The 14448-nt window shown below is 41.9% G+C and overlaps 1 protein-coding gene across 2 annotated transcripts in view; it reads left to right on the top strand.

Annotated features, from left to right (window-relative positions):
* DDX42 (DEAD-box helicase 42) overlaps positions 1 to 14448 on the top strand; it is a 49811-nt gene that overhangs the window by 22646 nt on the left and 12717 nt on the right. The window contains exons 4-8 of one of the 2 annotated variants that reach the window (XM_062175452.1): positions 6618 to 6679; positions 7997 to 8033; positions 8869 to 9018; positions 11678 to 11782; positions 13809 to 13928. In XM_062175452.1, coding sequence (XP_062031436.1) covers positions 6618 to 6679; positions 7997 to 8033; positions 8869 to 9018; positions 11678 to 11782; positions 13809 to 13928 — 474 coding nt within the window. Of the gene's footprint in view, positions 1 to 6617; positions 6680 to 7996; positions 8034 to 8868; positions 9019 to 11677; positions 11783 to 13808; positions 13929 to 14448 lie in introns of those variants that run through there. The other variant, XM_062175453.1, reaches the window with a different exon arrangement.

Below are 14448 nucleotides of genomic sequence, written 5' to 3'. Positions count from 1 at the left end.
ATCCTCCACTGCCCTCCCAGGCCACAGCAGAGAGCTGGACTGGAAGATGAGCAACTGGGACTAGAACCTCGCACCCATATGGGATGCTGGCACCACAGGCTGAGGATTAAACTAGTGTGCCACAGCGTAGCCCCATGGGACTTTGTTTTAATTTTTCTTGAGTAATAGTCCCAAGATCCTAGCTTTTCCCAGTGCATCATGATGCATTTCGTCTTGTCATTTGCTGAGTTCTGTTCATCTTTTCTGTTGCCACTAAAGTCATCCTACTTGATATCTTCATACTTTTTGTCTGATCCAAATTCTTTCTGCTTTCTTACTTGCATGATACACAGCTATAGGTTAATTATACCAAAGTTTGTTTCTTTTGTTACTCCCTTTGCTTAAAAATTGTCACTTCATTGTTTATGAAATACAGTCCTTCCAGATTCTTTAGTTACTTTTTTTCAGCCAGAATATTTGTGTCCTCTCTCAGGAAAGAAAGAAGCAGTCTAAGATGGATGTAGGGTCTTTTTTTCTAAGAGTGACTTATTTGAAAGTCAGAGTTAACAGAGAGAGATGGAGGGAGTGAGGGAAGGAGGGAGAGAGACAGATAGCACTTCTTCTGCTGGTTCACTCCCTAGTTGGCTCCAGTGGTGAGCCCTAGGCCATGCAGAAGCCAGGAGCTTTATCCATGTCTCCCACTTGGGTGGCAAGGGTGTAGACATTTGGCCCATCTTCTGCTTTTCCCAGCCATTAGAAGAGAGCTGGATTGGAAGTGGAGCAGCCAGGACATGTTCTGGCACCCTTATGGGATGCTGGCATTGTAGGCAGTGGCTTTACTTGGTACATTACAATGGTGGCCCCTAGGCTTTGCCTTTATTTATCTATTTATTTATTTATTTATTTATTTGAGAGTCAGAGTTAACAGAGAGAGAGTTCTTCCATGTGCTGGTTTATTACCCAAATGGCCGCAATGGCCAGAGCTGGGCCAGTCTGAAGCTGGAAGCTTCCTCCAAGTCTCCTGCTTGGGTGCAGGGGCCCAAGCAACTTGGGCCATCCTACATTGCTCTCCCAGGCACATTAGCAGGGAGCTGGATCAGAAGTAGAGTAGCAGGGCTAGTGCTATGGCACAGTGGGTTAAAGCCCCAGCCTGCAGCGTCGGCATCCCATATTGGCACTGGCTTGAGTCTTGGATGCTCCTCTTCTGGTCCAGCTCTCTGCTATGGCCTGGGAAAACAGTAGAAGACGGCCCAAGTCCTTGGGCCCCTGCATCCAGGTGGGAGACCCGGAAGAAGCTCCTGGCTCCTGGCTTCGGATCAGCTGAGCTCTGGCCGTTGCAGTCATTTTGGGAGTGAATCAGTGGAATGGAAGACCTCTCTCTGTCTCTACTTTTCTCTGTAACTCTGTCTTTCAAATAAATAAAATAATTAAAAAAAAAAAAAAAGAAGTAGTGGAGTAGCTAGGGCGAGAACCAGTACCCATATGGGATTCCAGCACTGCAGGTGGAGGCAGTCACAGCACCAGCCCTTAGACATTGCTTTTAAAAAAATATGGAATGGTGGCCGGCGCCGTAGCTCAATAGGCTAATCCTCTGCCTGCGGCGCCAGCACACTAATTCTAGTCCCGGTCGGGGCGCCGGATTCTGTCCCGGTTGCCCCTCTTCCAGTCCAGCTCTCTGCTGTGGCCCGGGAGTACAGTGGAGGATGGCCCAAGTCCTTGGCCCCTGTACCTGCATGGGATACTGGGAGAAGCACCTGGCTCCTGGCTTCAGATCAGCACGGTGCGCTGGCCGCAGCACACTGGCCGCAGCGGCCATTGGGGGGTGAACCAATGGAAAAGGAAAACCTTTCTCTCTGTCTCTCTCTCTCACTGTCTACTCTGCCTGTCCAAAAAAAAAAAAAAAAAAAGGCACAGATAGATGTTCAGATGCTGGTTTAAGATTCTCACATCCGGCCGGCGCTGCTGCTGACTTGGCTAATCCTCTGCCTGTGGCGCTGCACCCCAGGTTCTGGTCCCAGTTGGGGTGCTTTATTCTGTCCAGGTTGCTTCTCTTCCAGTCCAGCTCTCTGCTGTGGCCTGGGAAGGCAGTGGAGGATGGCCCAAGTGCTTGGGCCCTGCACCTGTATGGGAGACCAGGAGGAAGCACCTGGCTCCTGGCTTCAGATTGGCACAGCGTGCCAGCCATAGCCATTTGGGGAGTGAACCAACAGAAAGGGAGACCTTTCTCTCTGTCTTTCTCTCTCACTGTCCACTCTGCCTGTCCACAAAAAAAAAAAAAAAAAAAGATTCTCGCATTCAGGACCTGGGTTAGATAACCAGCTGCAGCTCCTGATACCAGCTTGCTACTAATGTGTACTTGGGCAGGCAGTGATGATGCCTCGAGTGATTGGGTCCCTGCCACTCACATGGGAGGCCTTGGTTCAGTTACTAGCTTTCTGTTTTGTCTCAGCCCAGCCCTAGCTGTTGGAAGCATTTGGGAAGTGAAGTTTAAAAACTATCAGAACTGGAGCCGGCACTGTAACATAGTGGGTTATGCCTCTGCCTGCAGCACTGGTATCTCATATGGGTGCTGGTTGGAGACCTGGGAGCTTCATTTCACATTCAGCTCCATGCTAATGCAGCCTGGGAAAGCAGTGGAAGATGACCCGTCTTTGGGTCCCTACACCCATGTATGAGACCTGGAAGAAGCTCCTGGCCATCACAGCCATTTGGGAAGTGAACAAAGACCTTTCTCCCTCTCTGCCTCTTCCTCTCTATAACTCTGCCTTTCAAGTAAATAAATCTAAAAAAAAAAAAAAAAAACAACAACAACTTTCGGCACTTCAAAAATTCAGACTGTTGGAAAGTGAAAGATTTTTTTTTTATTTGAAAGTCAGAGTTACACAGAGAGAGGAGAGGCAGAGAGAAAGAGAGAGAGAGAGGTCTTCCATCTGCTGGTTCACTCCCCAGCTGGCCACAACAGCTGGAGCTGTGCCAGTCCGAAGCCAGGAGCCAGGAGCCTCCTCCAGGTCTCCCATGCGGTTGCAAGGGGCCCAAGCACTTGGGACACCCTCCACTGCCTTCCCAGGGCACAGTAGAGAATCGGATCAGAAGTAGAGCAGCCGAGTCTTGAACTGGCACCCATATGGGATGCTGGCACTTCAGGCCAGGGCATTAACCTGCTGTGTTACAGCACAGGCCCCAAAAGATCTTTCAATAATAAGCCAGCCTCCATACTTATGTGGTTGAGCAAATGGCTGCGTGCTTTAAACAAAGTATGTTTTTCCTCCTTCACTGTTGTTCTATCAATCCGATTATTGTCTTTTGATGTTGAGGCCACTGTTTATCATCACACTTGCTTTGTGATTTTTCTTACGATGGAGAAATATTTTTTAACTTGAGTCTTTATCAAATATTAGAAAATCAGACATAGGGTGCTAACAAGAAAAAATGAAAGTGTGTTTTAGAAGAATATGCCCACTTACTGAAGTGGAAGCAGAGCATGATTGTGTCAGAAGCATGCAACTTTTCTTATTCTAGCTGATTTCATTCGTTACCAGCTTGATACCCATCGAGCACCGTTTTCCTGTCTTTGATTTAGAGCAACTCAGGTTACTTGTTAAAGAGTATATACCTGGGGCCAGCGCTGTGATGTAGCGATTAAAGCCACTGCCTGCAGTGCTGGCATCCTACATGGATGCTGGTTCAAGTCCCGGCTGCCCCACTTCTGATCCAGCTCTCTGCTATGGCCTGAGAAAGCAGTAGAAGATGGCCCAAGGTCTTGGTCCCCTGCACCTGCATGGGAGACCTGGAAGAAGCCTTGGCTCCTGGCTTCGGATTGGCGCAGCTCCGGTCTTTGCAACCAGTTGGGGAGTAAACCAGTGGATGGAAGTTTGCTCTCTCTCTTCCTCTCCTTCTCTCTGTGTGTGTTACTCTGACATTTAAATAAATAAATAGATCTTAAAAAAAAAAAAAAAAAACGCTTAACATGTAAACAAAAAAAGAGTATAGACATAACAGAGTCAAAACTTGAATTCACCTCCAAACCCAAGTTCTTTATGCTGTATTATTCTGTGTCTTGAGTTTTTAACCCTGTGTATTCCTGCCACCTATCCTACTATACTGAACACTTACCAGAACTATCCAGGACATAGTATCATAGCAGATATTTGGAAAATACAATAAATGATTCATGGAGCTGGCGCTGTGGCATAGCGGGTAAAGCTTCTGCCTGCAGTACCAGCATCCTATATGGGTGCCAATTTGAGTCCATGCTGCTGTACTTCCAGTTCAGCTCTCTGCTATGGCCTGGGAAAGCAGAAGAAGATGGCGCAAGTCCTTGGGCCCTTGTACTCATGTGGGAGACCCAGAAGAAGCTCCCGGCTCCTGGCTTCTCATTGGCACAACTCTGGCCATTGCGGCCACCTGGGGAGTGAACCAGGGGATGCAAGGCCTTTCGCTCTGCCTCTCTGTAACTCTGCTTTTCAAATAAATAAAAAAATCTTCAAAAAACTGAATAAGTGATTCACTCTAGAAGTAAAGGCAGTTTTGTTTTTCCTTTATCTTGTTGAAATCGGGACATTTCCCACAGGGCTGTATTTTCCAAACAATGTGGTCTCATTATTTCTTGAGATCTCTAGTAATGAATTATTTATTTAAGAGGAGGAATGGCAGAGAGCTGTCTTCCATCTACTGTTTCACTCCCCAGATGGCTGCAGTGGTTGGGGCTGAGCCACACCAGAGCCAAGAGCCAGGAACTTCACCTGCATTTGCCATGTTGGTGGCAGGGGCCAAGCATTTGCCAATTTCCACTGCTTTCTCAAGGGCATTAGCAGGGATCTGGCCCAGAACCAGAGCATCTGGGCGTCAGACTGATGCTGGTGTCCCAAGCGGTACCTTAACCTGCTGTGCCACGGTGCATACACCCAGCCCTACATTTAAATTTAGTTTTTGGTAATCCAAGCTGGAGTAGCCTTTTTTGAATGAGAGTGGCCCAAATTCTCTTGCTTGGCATTTCAAAAGTTGAAGTTCTTTGGAGGTTAAAATCTGGTTTAGTCATTCTCCTGGGTATCTTTTTGGTGTAGTTTCAAGGCGGGTGGGGGTTGCTTATTTTATGACAGAGCTTATTGTCTGATCTTAGAATATTGTACCTAAGTGTTGGCATTAATTCCTGATCTCAGATATCAGCTTTTTTAGAACAAACTAACTTTCCCAGTGCTTGAACTAGGTGAGGATTTATTTTTAGGCAGTGTTCTAAAAAAAATGTATGTTGGTTTAAAAAATACATTCTGTAAGTAGAATTGTGACCTGTTTCTTATGTTATATTGCTTATGCCATCTGCAGTTTATAGTTTTAAGTATATGATCACCTAACTCAACCCCTTGAAAAGTAGATTGTGTATAATATCTTTTTTTTTTCCAGAAAAATTATTCTTTTTTTTTTTTTTGCTGCAGGGAAGCATGTGATTTGATAGAACATATGACCATGCCGTAGTATATATAGTGACATTTTTTTAAAAAAAATATTTTATTTATTTGAGAGGTAGTTACAGACAGAGGGAGAGAAAGAAAGGTTTTCCTTCTGCTGGTCCACTGCCCAAATGGCTGCAACAGCCAGAGCTGGGCCGATCAGAAGCCAGGAGTCAGGAGCTTCCTCTGGGTCTCCCATGTGCGTGGAGGAGCCCAGGCACTTGAGCCATCTTGACTTCTTTCCCTGGCCGTAGCAGAGAGCTGGATCACAAGAAGAATTGCCAGGACACGAACTTGCGCCCATATGGGATGCCGGCACTGCAGGTGGAGCCTTATTAGTCCGCGGGTAAAGCCACTGCCTGCAGTGCCAGCGTCCCATATGGGTGCTGATTTCAGTCCTGACTCCTCCACTTCCAATCCAGCTCTCTGCTATGGCCTGGGAAAGCAGTAGAAGATGGCCCAAGTCCTTGGGTCCTTGCACCCACATGGGAGACCCAGAAGAAGCTCCTGGCTCTTTCGATCCGTGCAGCTCTGGCCATTGTGGCCAGTTGGGCAGTGAACCAGTGGATGGAAGACATCTCCTTTGCCTCTTCTTCTCTCTGTGTGTAACTCTGACTTTCAAATAAATAAATAAATTTTTAAAAACAAATGAAATCCATGTTGCTTTTGTAGTAAAAAACATATGTGCAGATTGTATAGAACTTTCAGTTGTTTTGCTTTGAAAAATAATTGTCAGATTGTAATTTGTATTAAAATAGAATTGTCAAATCACAAAGCTAGAGCTACGATTGCACTGGTTTGAATCTAAAAAATTCTTCTTAGCTGGCGCCGTGGCTCAATAGGCTAATCCTCTGCCTGTGGCGCTGGCACACCGGGTTCTAGTCCCGGTCAGGGCGCCGGATTCTGTCCCGGTTGCCCCTCTTCCAGGCAAGCTCTCTGCTATGGCCCGGGAGTGCAGTGGAGGATGGCCCAAGTGCTTGGGCCCTGCACCCTCATGGCAGACCAGGAGAAGCACCTGGCTCCTGGCCTCGGCGTCCATTGGAGGGTGAACCAACGGCAAAAAGGAAGACCTTTCTCTCTGTCTCTCTCTCTCACTGTCCACTCTGTCAAAAAAAAAAAAAAAAAATCTTCTTAATTTCTCTTTAAATGTCATTAGTTAATGTCATTCTGTACGGCCTTTTGTTTCCTTAGGATCAGGCAGCTAGAGACATGAAAAGACTTGAAGAAAAGGACAAGGAAAGAAAAAACGTAAAGTAAGTTGTTTTCTTTTCCCTCACAGAGGTTACACTAAAATTGCTAAAATGTTGCAGAGCCTATTCCTCCAGTTTCTAGAGGAAAGAGATGAAAGTGTTCAAATGTCTTTACTTGAAGTTATCCCCATATCTTGAGTATTTCTGTAGGTAATAAAGATACTGCCTTTGCAGTAATTAAAAGTTTTGATTGATAGAATAGTGTTTGGTCTTTAGCTGTAAATAGTTGTTCAGTAAATACAAGGAACATATTTCATTGGGATTATGGGAGCATAATTACTGAAAGTTTGGATTCATTGTTGTGGGTTTTTTCCCTTAATTAATATAAAATAGATTGATGCTTATATGATTGATTATGAGACGCAGCAGTGATTATATTACAGAAACTGTGTTACTAGCGATCAAATTGAATTTCATTCAAGGTGTAACATGCTTTAGCGATTGTAGTTGGAACTTGAAATACTTATTTTCTGGGAAAGAGGTCTTCTCTTTCCTTTGCTGTTTTACTCCTAAGGCTTTTTCTACCAGGCATGGTTGGACTTTTTTCTCCCTTTGCTTGGCAGTCAGTGTTTCAGGCCTTTCCCAAGGTTCCTGTGACATGTGGAGGTTCAGCCCTCTTTTTGGTGCTTACTGTGTGTTGCATCCTCTCCCAGCTGCCCTATGCTGGTGGTGTTGCTTGCTGGTTGCCTTAGGAGTAGTAAGTGCGCCAAGTTAGAAAGTCTGATTAGAAAGAGATGGTTGTAGGAACTAAGCAACCATACATTTCTATTGCTCCAGAGAGATGCAGCAAGTGGCAGTGCTCCCCTTCTCTGTGTGACCTGCTTAGGGAATTTTAGTCCCAAACTCATGAAATAGTGAATGTAGTTTTCCTTTCTATCCCTGTCCCTAAGGTAATTACTCTAAAGTTAGAAATGTTGGGGAACAATAAGAAAGTTGTCAGTCTTTCTAGTATATACCAAATACAGTCTTTTTTTTTTTTTTTTTTTTTTTAAGAAATGCTTTTCACAACTGCATTGTGTTTGTGTGGGTTGACAAAGCTAGGATCCTTTGTTATCTATCTTCAGAAAGTATTTACTCTTTACATCTTTGTAAGTAATTGATGTTTCTAGGGCTACTATATTGTCTCATTCAAAAGAATTAGAAACTGCAGCTTACAGACCAAAACCACACATATTTGATGGGTTGATAGTGTGCTTATTGGTGCTTTGCTATGGTTAGTGTTGAGAGTTCCTGTGCTGTTTGGAATTCAACACTAATAAGTATGGAGCTGGGTATGTGGAACATTTGCAGGGAAGTTTGTTTCTCCGCTTGTTTTTCCAGGGGTATTCGAGATGACATTGAAGAGGAAGATGATCAAGTGAGTTCCTATGCAGTATTTCTATCTTTTATTTTTACCCCACGAAGTCTATACTGGGACAAGCTAGAGCTTGTCTGCACTGAAATGGCCATTCCTGACATTCAGCAGGGAGTGTCATTTGACTTGCTCCTTTTCTATCTTTGTGACCAATTGGCAATATAAAGATTCACATGACCTTCCCCCATGTTGAAGATGGAACTTCCAATCAGCCAACAGTAACACAAATCTGAGCTTTATTCAGCTTGCTTTTTTTAAAGTCCAAAATTAATGTTTATTCTGACAAATCAGTTAGTAGAGTAGTGTGGGATCTATCTATGGCCTCTAGCAACATCTGACCTCTACCTCTTTCTAAAGGTTCTGTTTGCGCTTCTTGTATTTCAAGATGGAACATTAGTGACTGTTGTTAGCATTTTTTTTTCCATTGTTCAGTTGTGGGATGGTGAGAACTAGAATGAGAAGTAACCCTTTCCAGGTTTGTGATCTTTCTAATTAGTATCCAGTTCCAAACTTGGATTTGCAAAGCCACAGCATGTGTTCTACAGCTCTGGGCAGGGTAGGTAGATATCCCACCCCAGGAAGGCTGTAGAACAGACAGATTTTGTAAGTCTTGGTTAAAAAGTTAAATCATTTTGTAGTACTAACTGCCTCATTAATCTCTCCTGATTGAACTTAAGAATACTGCTGTTATAAAAGGAATTGTTGCTAGTACAAGTCTTGCCTTACTTGGTAGGTATTTAAACTGTATAGATATCTGTACTCTGTGTGCACTAATTACAGGAACAGACATGTTCTCGGTTGTACTTGAGTGTGATTAGGTTCTTGTGCTTTCCTGCAGGAAGCTTATTTTCGCTACATGGCAGAAAACCCAACTGCTGGTGTGGTTCAAGAGGAGGAGGAAGACAATTTGGAGTATGATAGTGATGGAAATCCAATTGCGCCTTCTAAGAAAATCATTGATCCTCTTCCTCCTATTGATCATTCAGAGGTATGGTATTTCTTACTGAACTTGATTTTTTAATTAATTATTTTTTACTTTATTTAAAATGCCAAGAGATAGATGTCTTCCATTCACTGGTTCATACCCCAAATGCCCAAAACAAATGGGCCTGGGCCAGCCTGAAGCCAGGATCCCAGAACCCAGTCCTGGTTTCCCACATGGGTGTCAGAGCCCCAGTACTTGAGCCATCACCTGCTGCCTCCCAGGTGTGCATAAGAAGGAAGCTAGAATCTGCAGCAGAGCTGGGACCTGAACCCAGGTATTGCAATATGGAATACAGGCATTGCTATGCTGTCTTAACCACTGCACCAAATGCTTGCCCCAAGATCTGATTCTTCCTTCAAGATGATGCAGTTCTCCTGTTTAAGCGTTTTCTAAACTCTGAGTACTCCTGAGCCACGAGAGTGTTTATTTATGTTTTGGGATCGTGTCATCTCTGCTAAGTGGTTGAGTTAGAAATTCTGTGAGACTCTTCTGCAGCCTGTGTTATTGAAAGCCACAGCTCAATCACTTGCTCACTTTTAAGTTCAGAATTTTTTTCCAAGCAATTATACTTGTTTTCTAGAGCCAATACTTACCTTTTTTTTTTTTTTTTCTTCAAATGGGTTCTTGTGTCTGCATTTGTGTTTTCAGTTGCTCTAAACCTTTGTTATTGCCAGATCTGGGGCAGAGGAGAAACTGTTTTTTCAAAATGGAGCCAGGAATTATATTCCTTTAATCAGGAAATGGAAATGAGGATAACAGTGTACCCACTTGAAAAAATACTAGTTACCACCCAGGTTAAATGTCAGACTAGATCTTGTGTATGAAACAGTAAAAGTTATTCTGTCTTAAATCTTATCCTTTGGGTTATATGACTTTTATTCTGTGTGAAAAAAATGAAAAGTACATATGAAGCATTTGTGTTGCATACCAAAAAATGGAGAAGCACTTATGTGTTTGAACTGTAAAGTGAACTGTAAAGTGACCCCTTTTTTTTAATGGACCACTATTTTCACTTGAAAATAAATGATATTTCAAGGTAAAGAATCAAAGTATTGTCAGAGATAGAAATTCAATCTTTCAAGCAAAAATTAGAATTTGGAAAACATATCCAGTGAACTTGAAAGCTTCTCAATACTTGAAGACCACTGTGATAAAAATGATGATGATATTACTAACCATGATCTTTAAAATTATGTATTATGTAATAAAATATATCAACATTTGGATGATCTGTATATTACCTCAGTGAACCATTATTTTTCAAATGACCAATGCATGATGTTACAGAGTCATGCCTGAGTAAAAGCTTCATCAAAATACATGTTAGACCCATGAATTATAACTTTGAACAGAGTGCAAAATGCAATGATGTGGTTTCAGGCTATACAATGAAAATAACCGCTAGGAAATGTATAGATAGTATCAGAGAAGAATAAAAGTTCACAAGTATCAAACAAGGTATTCCAATACTTTTCCATCTACAGTTTGCAGGCCTGATTTTCTTCATGAGCTTAGGTTAAAGCAACCTATCAGAACAATTTGAATGCATTAGGAGCTATTTTCTTCTAAGTCAGTATTAGAGATTTGCAAAAATGTAAAACAATGCCATTCTCAGCAGTTGGATAGTATCCAAAATTATGAAATTTGGTTTATACTTCCCCCCAAAAATAAATTTATTAGATATTTCATGATATGTAAAAGAGAATTGTTTAGCCACATTCATGAGATGATGGGTGTGCTTGTTTTGTATCCTTGCTACAGTAAGCTAGGAAAAGAGCAGAGAAATGACTACTTTTCTCTTTGGAATTGATATTGTTTAGCTGTAAGTTTTTGTTTTTTGTTTTTTTGTTTGTTTGTTTGTTTGTTTGTTTTTGACAGGCAGAGTGGACAGTGAGAGAGAGAGACAGAGAGAAAGGTCTTCCTTTGCCGTTGGTTCACCCTCCAATGGCCACGGCGGCCGGTGCACCGCGCTGATCCGAAGGCAGGAGCCAGGTACTTATCCTGGTCTCCCATTGGGTGCAGGGCCCAGGACTTGGGCCATCCTCCACTGCACTCCCTGGCCACAGCAGAGAGCTGGCCTGGAAGAGGGGCAACCGGGACAGAATCCGGTGCCCCGACTGGGACTAGAACCCAGTGTGCCGGCGCCGCAAGGCGGAGGATTAGCCTGTTGAGCCACGGAGCCGGCCCTAGCTGTACGTTTTTTAAAGGCTGTATTAGCAGTTTCATATGTTTAAAAAAAGAATACAACTTCCTCTAAAGGCAGAGCTGTTTCCAAAGGAAATATTAAAAATATTTAGATACTTAAAGGAAGATGAACATCTTAATCTAAAATGTGCTATAGGATGAAATGCCTTATATAGAATGCTTGTCCCAGGAGGCCTTTGGCACTATAGAGATTCTTTGATTTTTTCAAAGTTCAAATTTAAGGTGTCCTTACAAGTCACTTTGGAAAATAGGTTTGCATTTGCATTAAAATAGGAATAGGGAAATGTATTGGTTATACTTTCTGAGATGTGTTTCTAGAATAAATGAGTTCCTTTGTTTTCTCTAGCTGGAATGGCTTTACTTGTATTATATTTGTAAAAGGTTATTTTGCATTAAAATCAAACTTACAAGATTGACTCTTGAATTCTAGACTAACTTTGAATAATTGGACCTGCAGATTGATTATCCACCATTTGAAAAAAATTTTTACAATGAGCATGAAGAGATAACCAACCTCACTCCACAACAGTTAATAGATCTCCGGCATAAGCTCAATCTTCGGGTAAGACAGTCATTAAATCAAGTGTTCTTATGTTAATATGAATTAGCCCAGATTTAATTGCTTATCCCAACTAACAGTATTTTTTTTTTTAATGGTTCTTGAAATGTCTTAGATAGGGTAATAATTTTATTCCTTGAGTTCGTGTGTCTGGATTCAATTCTTTTAGTCCTCCAGATGATATTTTAGAATATGATTTCTTTCATATGTTCAATTAATTTTATATGTTGTGTACTGGGTAGATCAGTGAAGAAGAAGGATAGGAGTTTGGCATCTTAAGGAAGAGGAAATGATTAATAGATGTGAACAACACATGAAATTTTTTTTTTTATTTAAAGGTATTTATTAGAATCAAAGGCCTGCAGCCAGAGCAGCATGAAGGTTTTCAAAGAGAAAACCCTGAAATCTTAAGATAGTTCGAAATCAGTTAACTTGCTTCTCTAATATATACAGTATACTTTTTTTTTTTTTAAGATTTATTTATTTTATTTGAAAGATTTACGGAGAAGGAGAGGCAGAGAGAGGTCTTCCATCTGCTGGTTGGCCACAATGGCTGGAGCCGGGCCAATAGCCAGGAACTTCTTCCGGATCTCCCATGAGGGTGCAGGGGCCCAAGGACTTGGGTCATCTTCTGCTATCCCAGGCCAAAGCAGAGAGCTAGATCGGAAATGGGGCAGCTGAGACTTGAACTGGCACCCATATGGGATGCCAGCACTTCAGGCGGCAGCTTTACCCCACTACTCCACAGCGCTGGCCCCATACAGTATACTTTTTTAAAAAAGTAAACACATTTTCAAAATATGCATGCACTAATTTCAGAATAATAGTTTCAATTGCCCACCAAAAAGTTTTGGGTTGCTCATTGCCATATTGTTTAAGATACTGCTAGATGTTCCATGAAGTACACGTAGATAGTATACTAGTATCCTTGGATATGGACAGCTTTTTAGCCTATACTCCATGATTTTTGACCTGACAGGATGTTTGGGTTTGTGGTGTATGTGCACATGCACTCCTGTCTGTTTTCCAAGAGATTATCTGCTCTACCTCCTTGGCCCCTGCCCCCAACTAATTGTAATTATCAGCCTCATTGGTGAAGCATTGTAAGATAACCAGTGTTGGACACAAAGTAGGAGTTTTTGTTTTTTTGTTGGTTTTTTTTTTTGACAGGCAGAGTGAACAGAGAGAGACAAAGAGAAAGGTCTTCCTTTACCGTTGGTTCACCCCGCAATGGCCGCTGTGGCCAGCACACCGCGCTGATCCGAAGCCGGGAGCCAGGTGCTTCTCCTGGTCTCCCATGCAGGTGCAGGGCCCAAGGACTTGGGCCAGCCTCCACTGCACTCCCGGGCCACAGCAGAGAGCTGGCCTGGAAGAGGAGCAACCAGGACAGAATCTGGCGCCCTGACCGGGACTAAAACCCAGGGTGCCGGCGCCGCAAGGCGGAGGATTAGCCTATTGAGCCACAGTGCCAGCCAAAGTAGGAGTTTTAAGTAGCACTATTCACCTGGCCACAGTTGGAGCAATATTTGCCAGTGACTGGACTATCACTAAGGGAAGACCTAACTCTTTAGAAATAACAGATATTGAAAGTGACAGATCATAATCTTTTACCAATGGTATAGACTTGTCTTATTCAGAGCTCAATGCACTTTTATTTTATATGCTTTTATTTTTTTTCTTGCCATCCAGTTAATAATTATGGCAAAAAAAGGAACATTAATGGCTTTTCCCAATTTTTTAAGTAGTTTATCTTTATTTGTTTTGAGAAAATTAATTTTGATTTAAGATATTTGTAGGTACTTAATCATTTGAAATCAAATGATAGAATTATCTCAGGAATATTTCTCATGGAGGTATTTATGGTTTTATATTTGTTATTTTAAGATTTTGGCTTTTCATTTTTGACTACAGATTTATATTTTTACTTCCTGCACAAGCTAAAATGCTAGTCTGGGTAAGTATTGTTGAACTTCAGATGCTGTGTTATATTGAAGTAAAAGTCATTCTTGGGAGTTGTCTCTATCTGTAGGTCTCTGGTGCTGCACCTCCTAGACCAGGAAGTAGTTTTGCTCACTTTGGGTTTGATGAACAACTTATGCACCAGATTCGGAAATCTGAATACACCCAGCCCACTCCAATACAGTGCCAGGTAAGTAGAATGTAATAAAAGTGAAGTAGAATGATATTCCATGACTGTTTAATTTACATGCAAATAAAGGCAGTAAGACAGTATTTGGCCTAGAATTACAGTGGTGTGGATAGAAAATTTCCACATGTTTCCTCTGTGACTTAATCTTCCACTTTTGTTTCAATTAAGAAAAAAGTATATACATGAAATCAAGAGTATTTTTGAAACCTTTAGATACTAAAGTGCAAATATGAATTATTTAGCACTTTAAGAAGTTGCTAAGTGGCTGGGGAATGTTCTGTGGTATCTGACAAATACCTTGAAAACACAATATAAAGAAAATAATTTATTAGGTCTAAACCTAACAAAAAGGATTTGTGGACAGATACATTTAGTATTGTTAGTGACTGAAATTCTTTTGCCCATGACCTCTAAAAATTCTTATTTATTACTGAAAGTAAAAGCTTCTCTTTGCCATTCATATATGAGATACTCTCTATCTTTCCAAGGAAGAATGTTCTTTAGTTTTAGCAATTATTGC

Source organism: Lepus europaeus, chromosome 18, assembly GCF_033115175.1.
Source record: "Lepus europaeus isolate LE1 chromosome 18, mLepTim1.pri, whole genome shotgun sequence".
NCBI classification, from domain to species: domain Eukaryota; kingdom Metazoa; phylum Chordata; class Mammalia; order Lagomorpha; family Leporidae; genus Lepus; species Lepus europaeus.
This window is presented reverse-complemented; position numbering and strand designations above follow the sequence as displayed.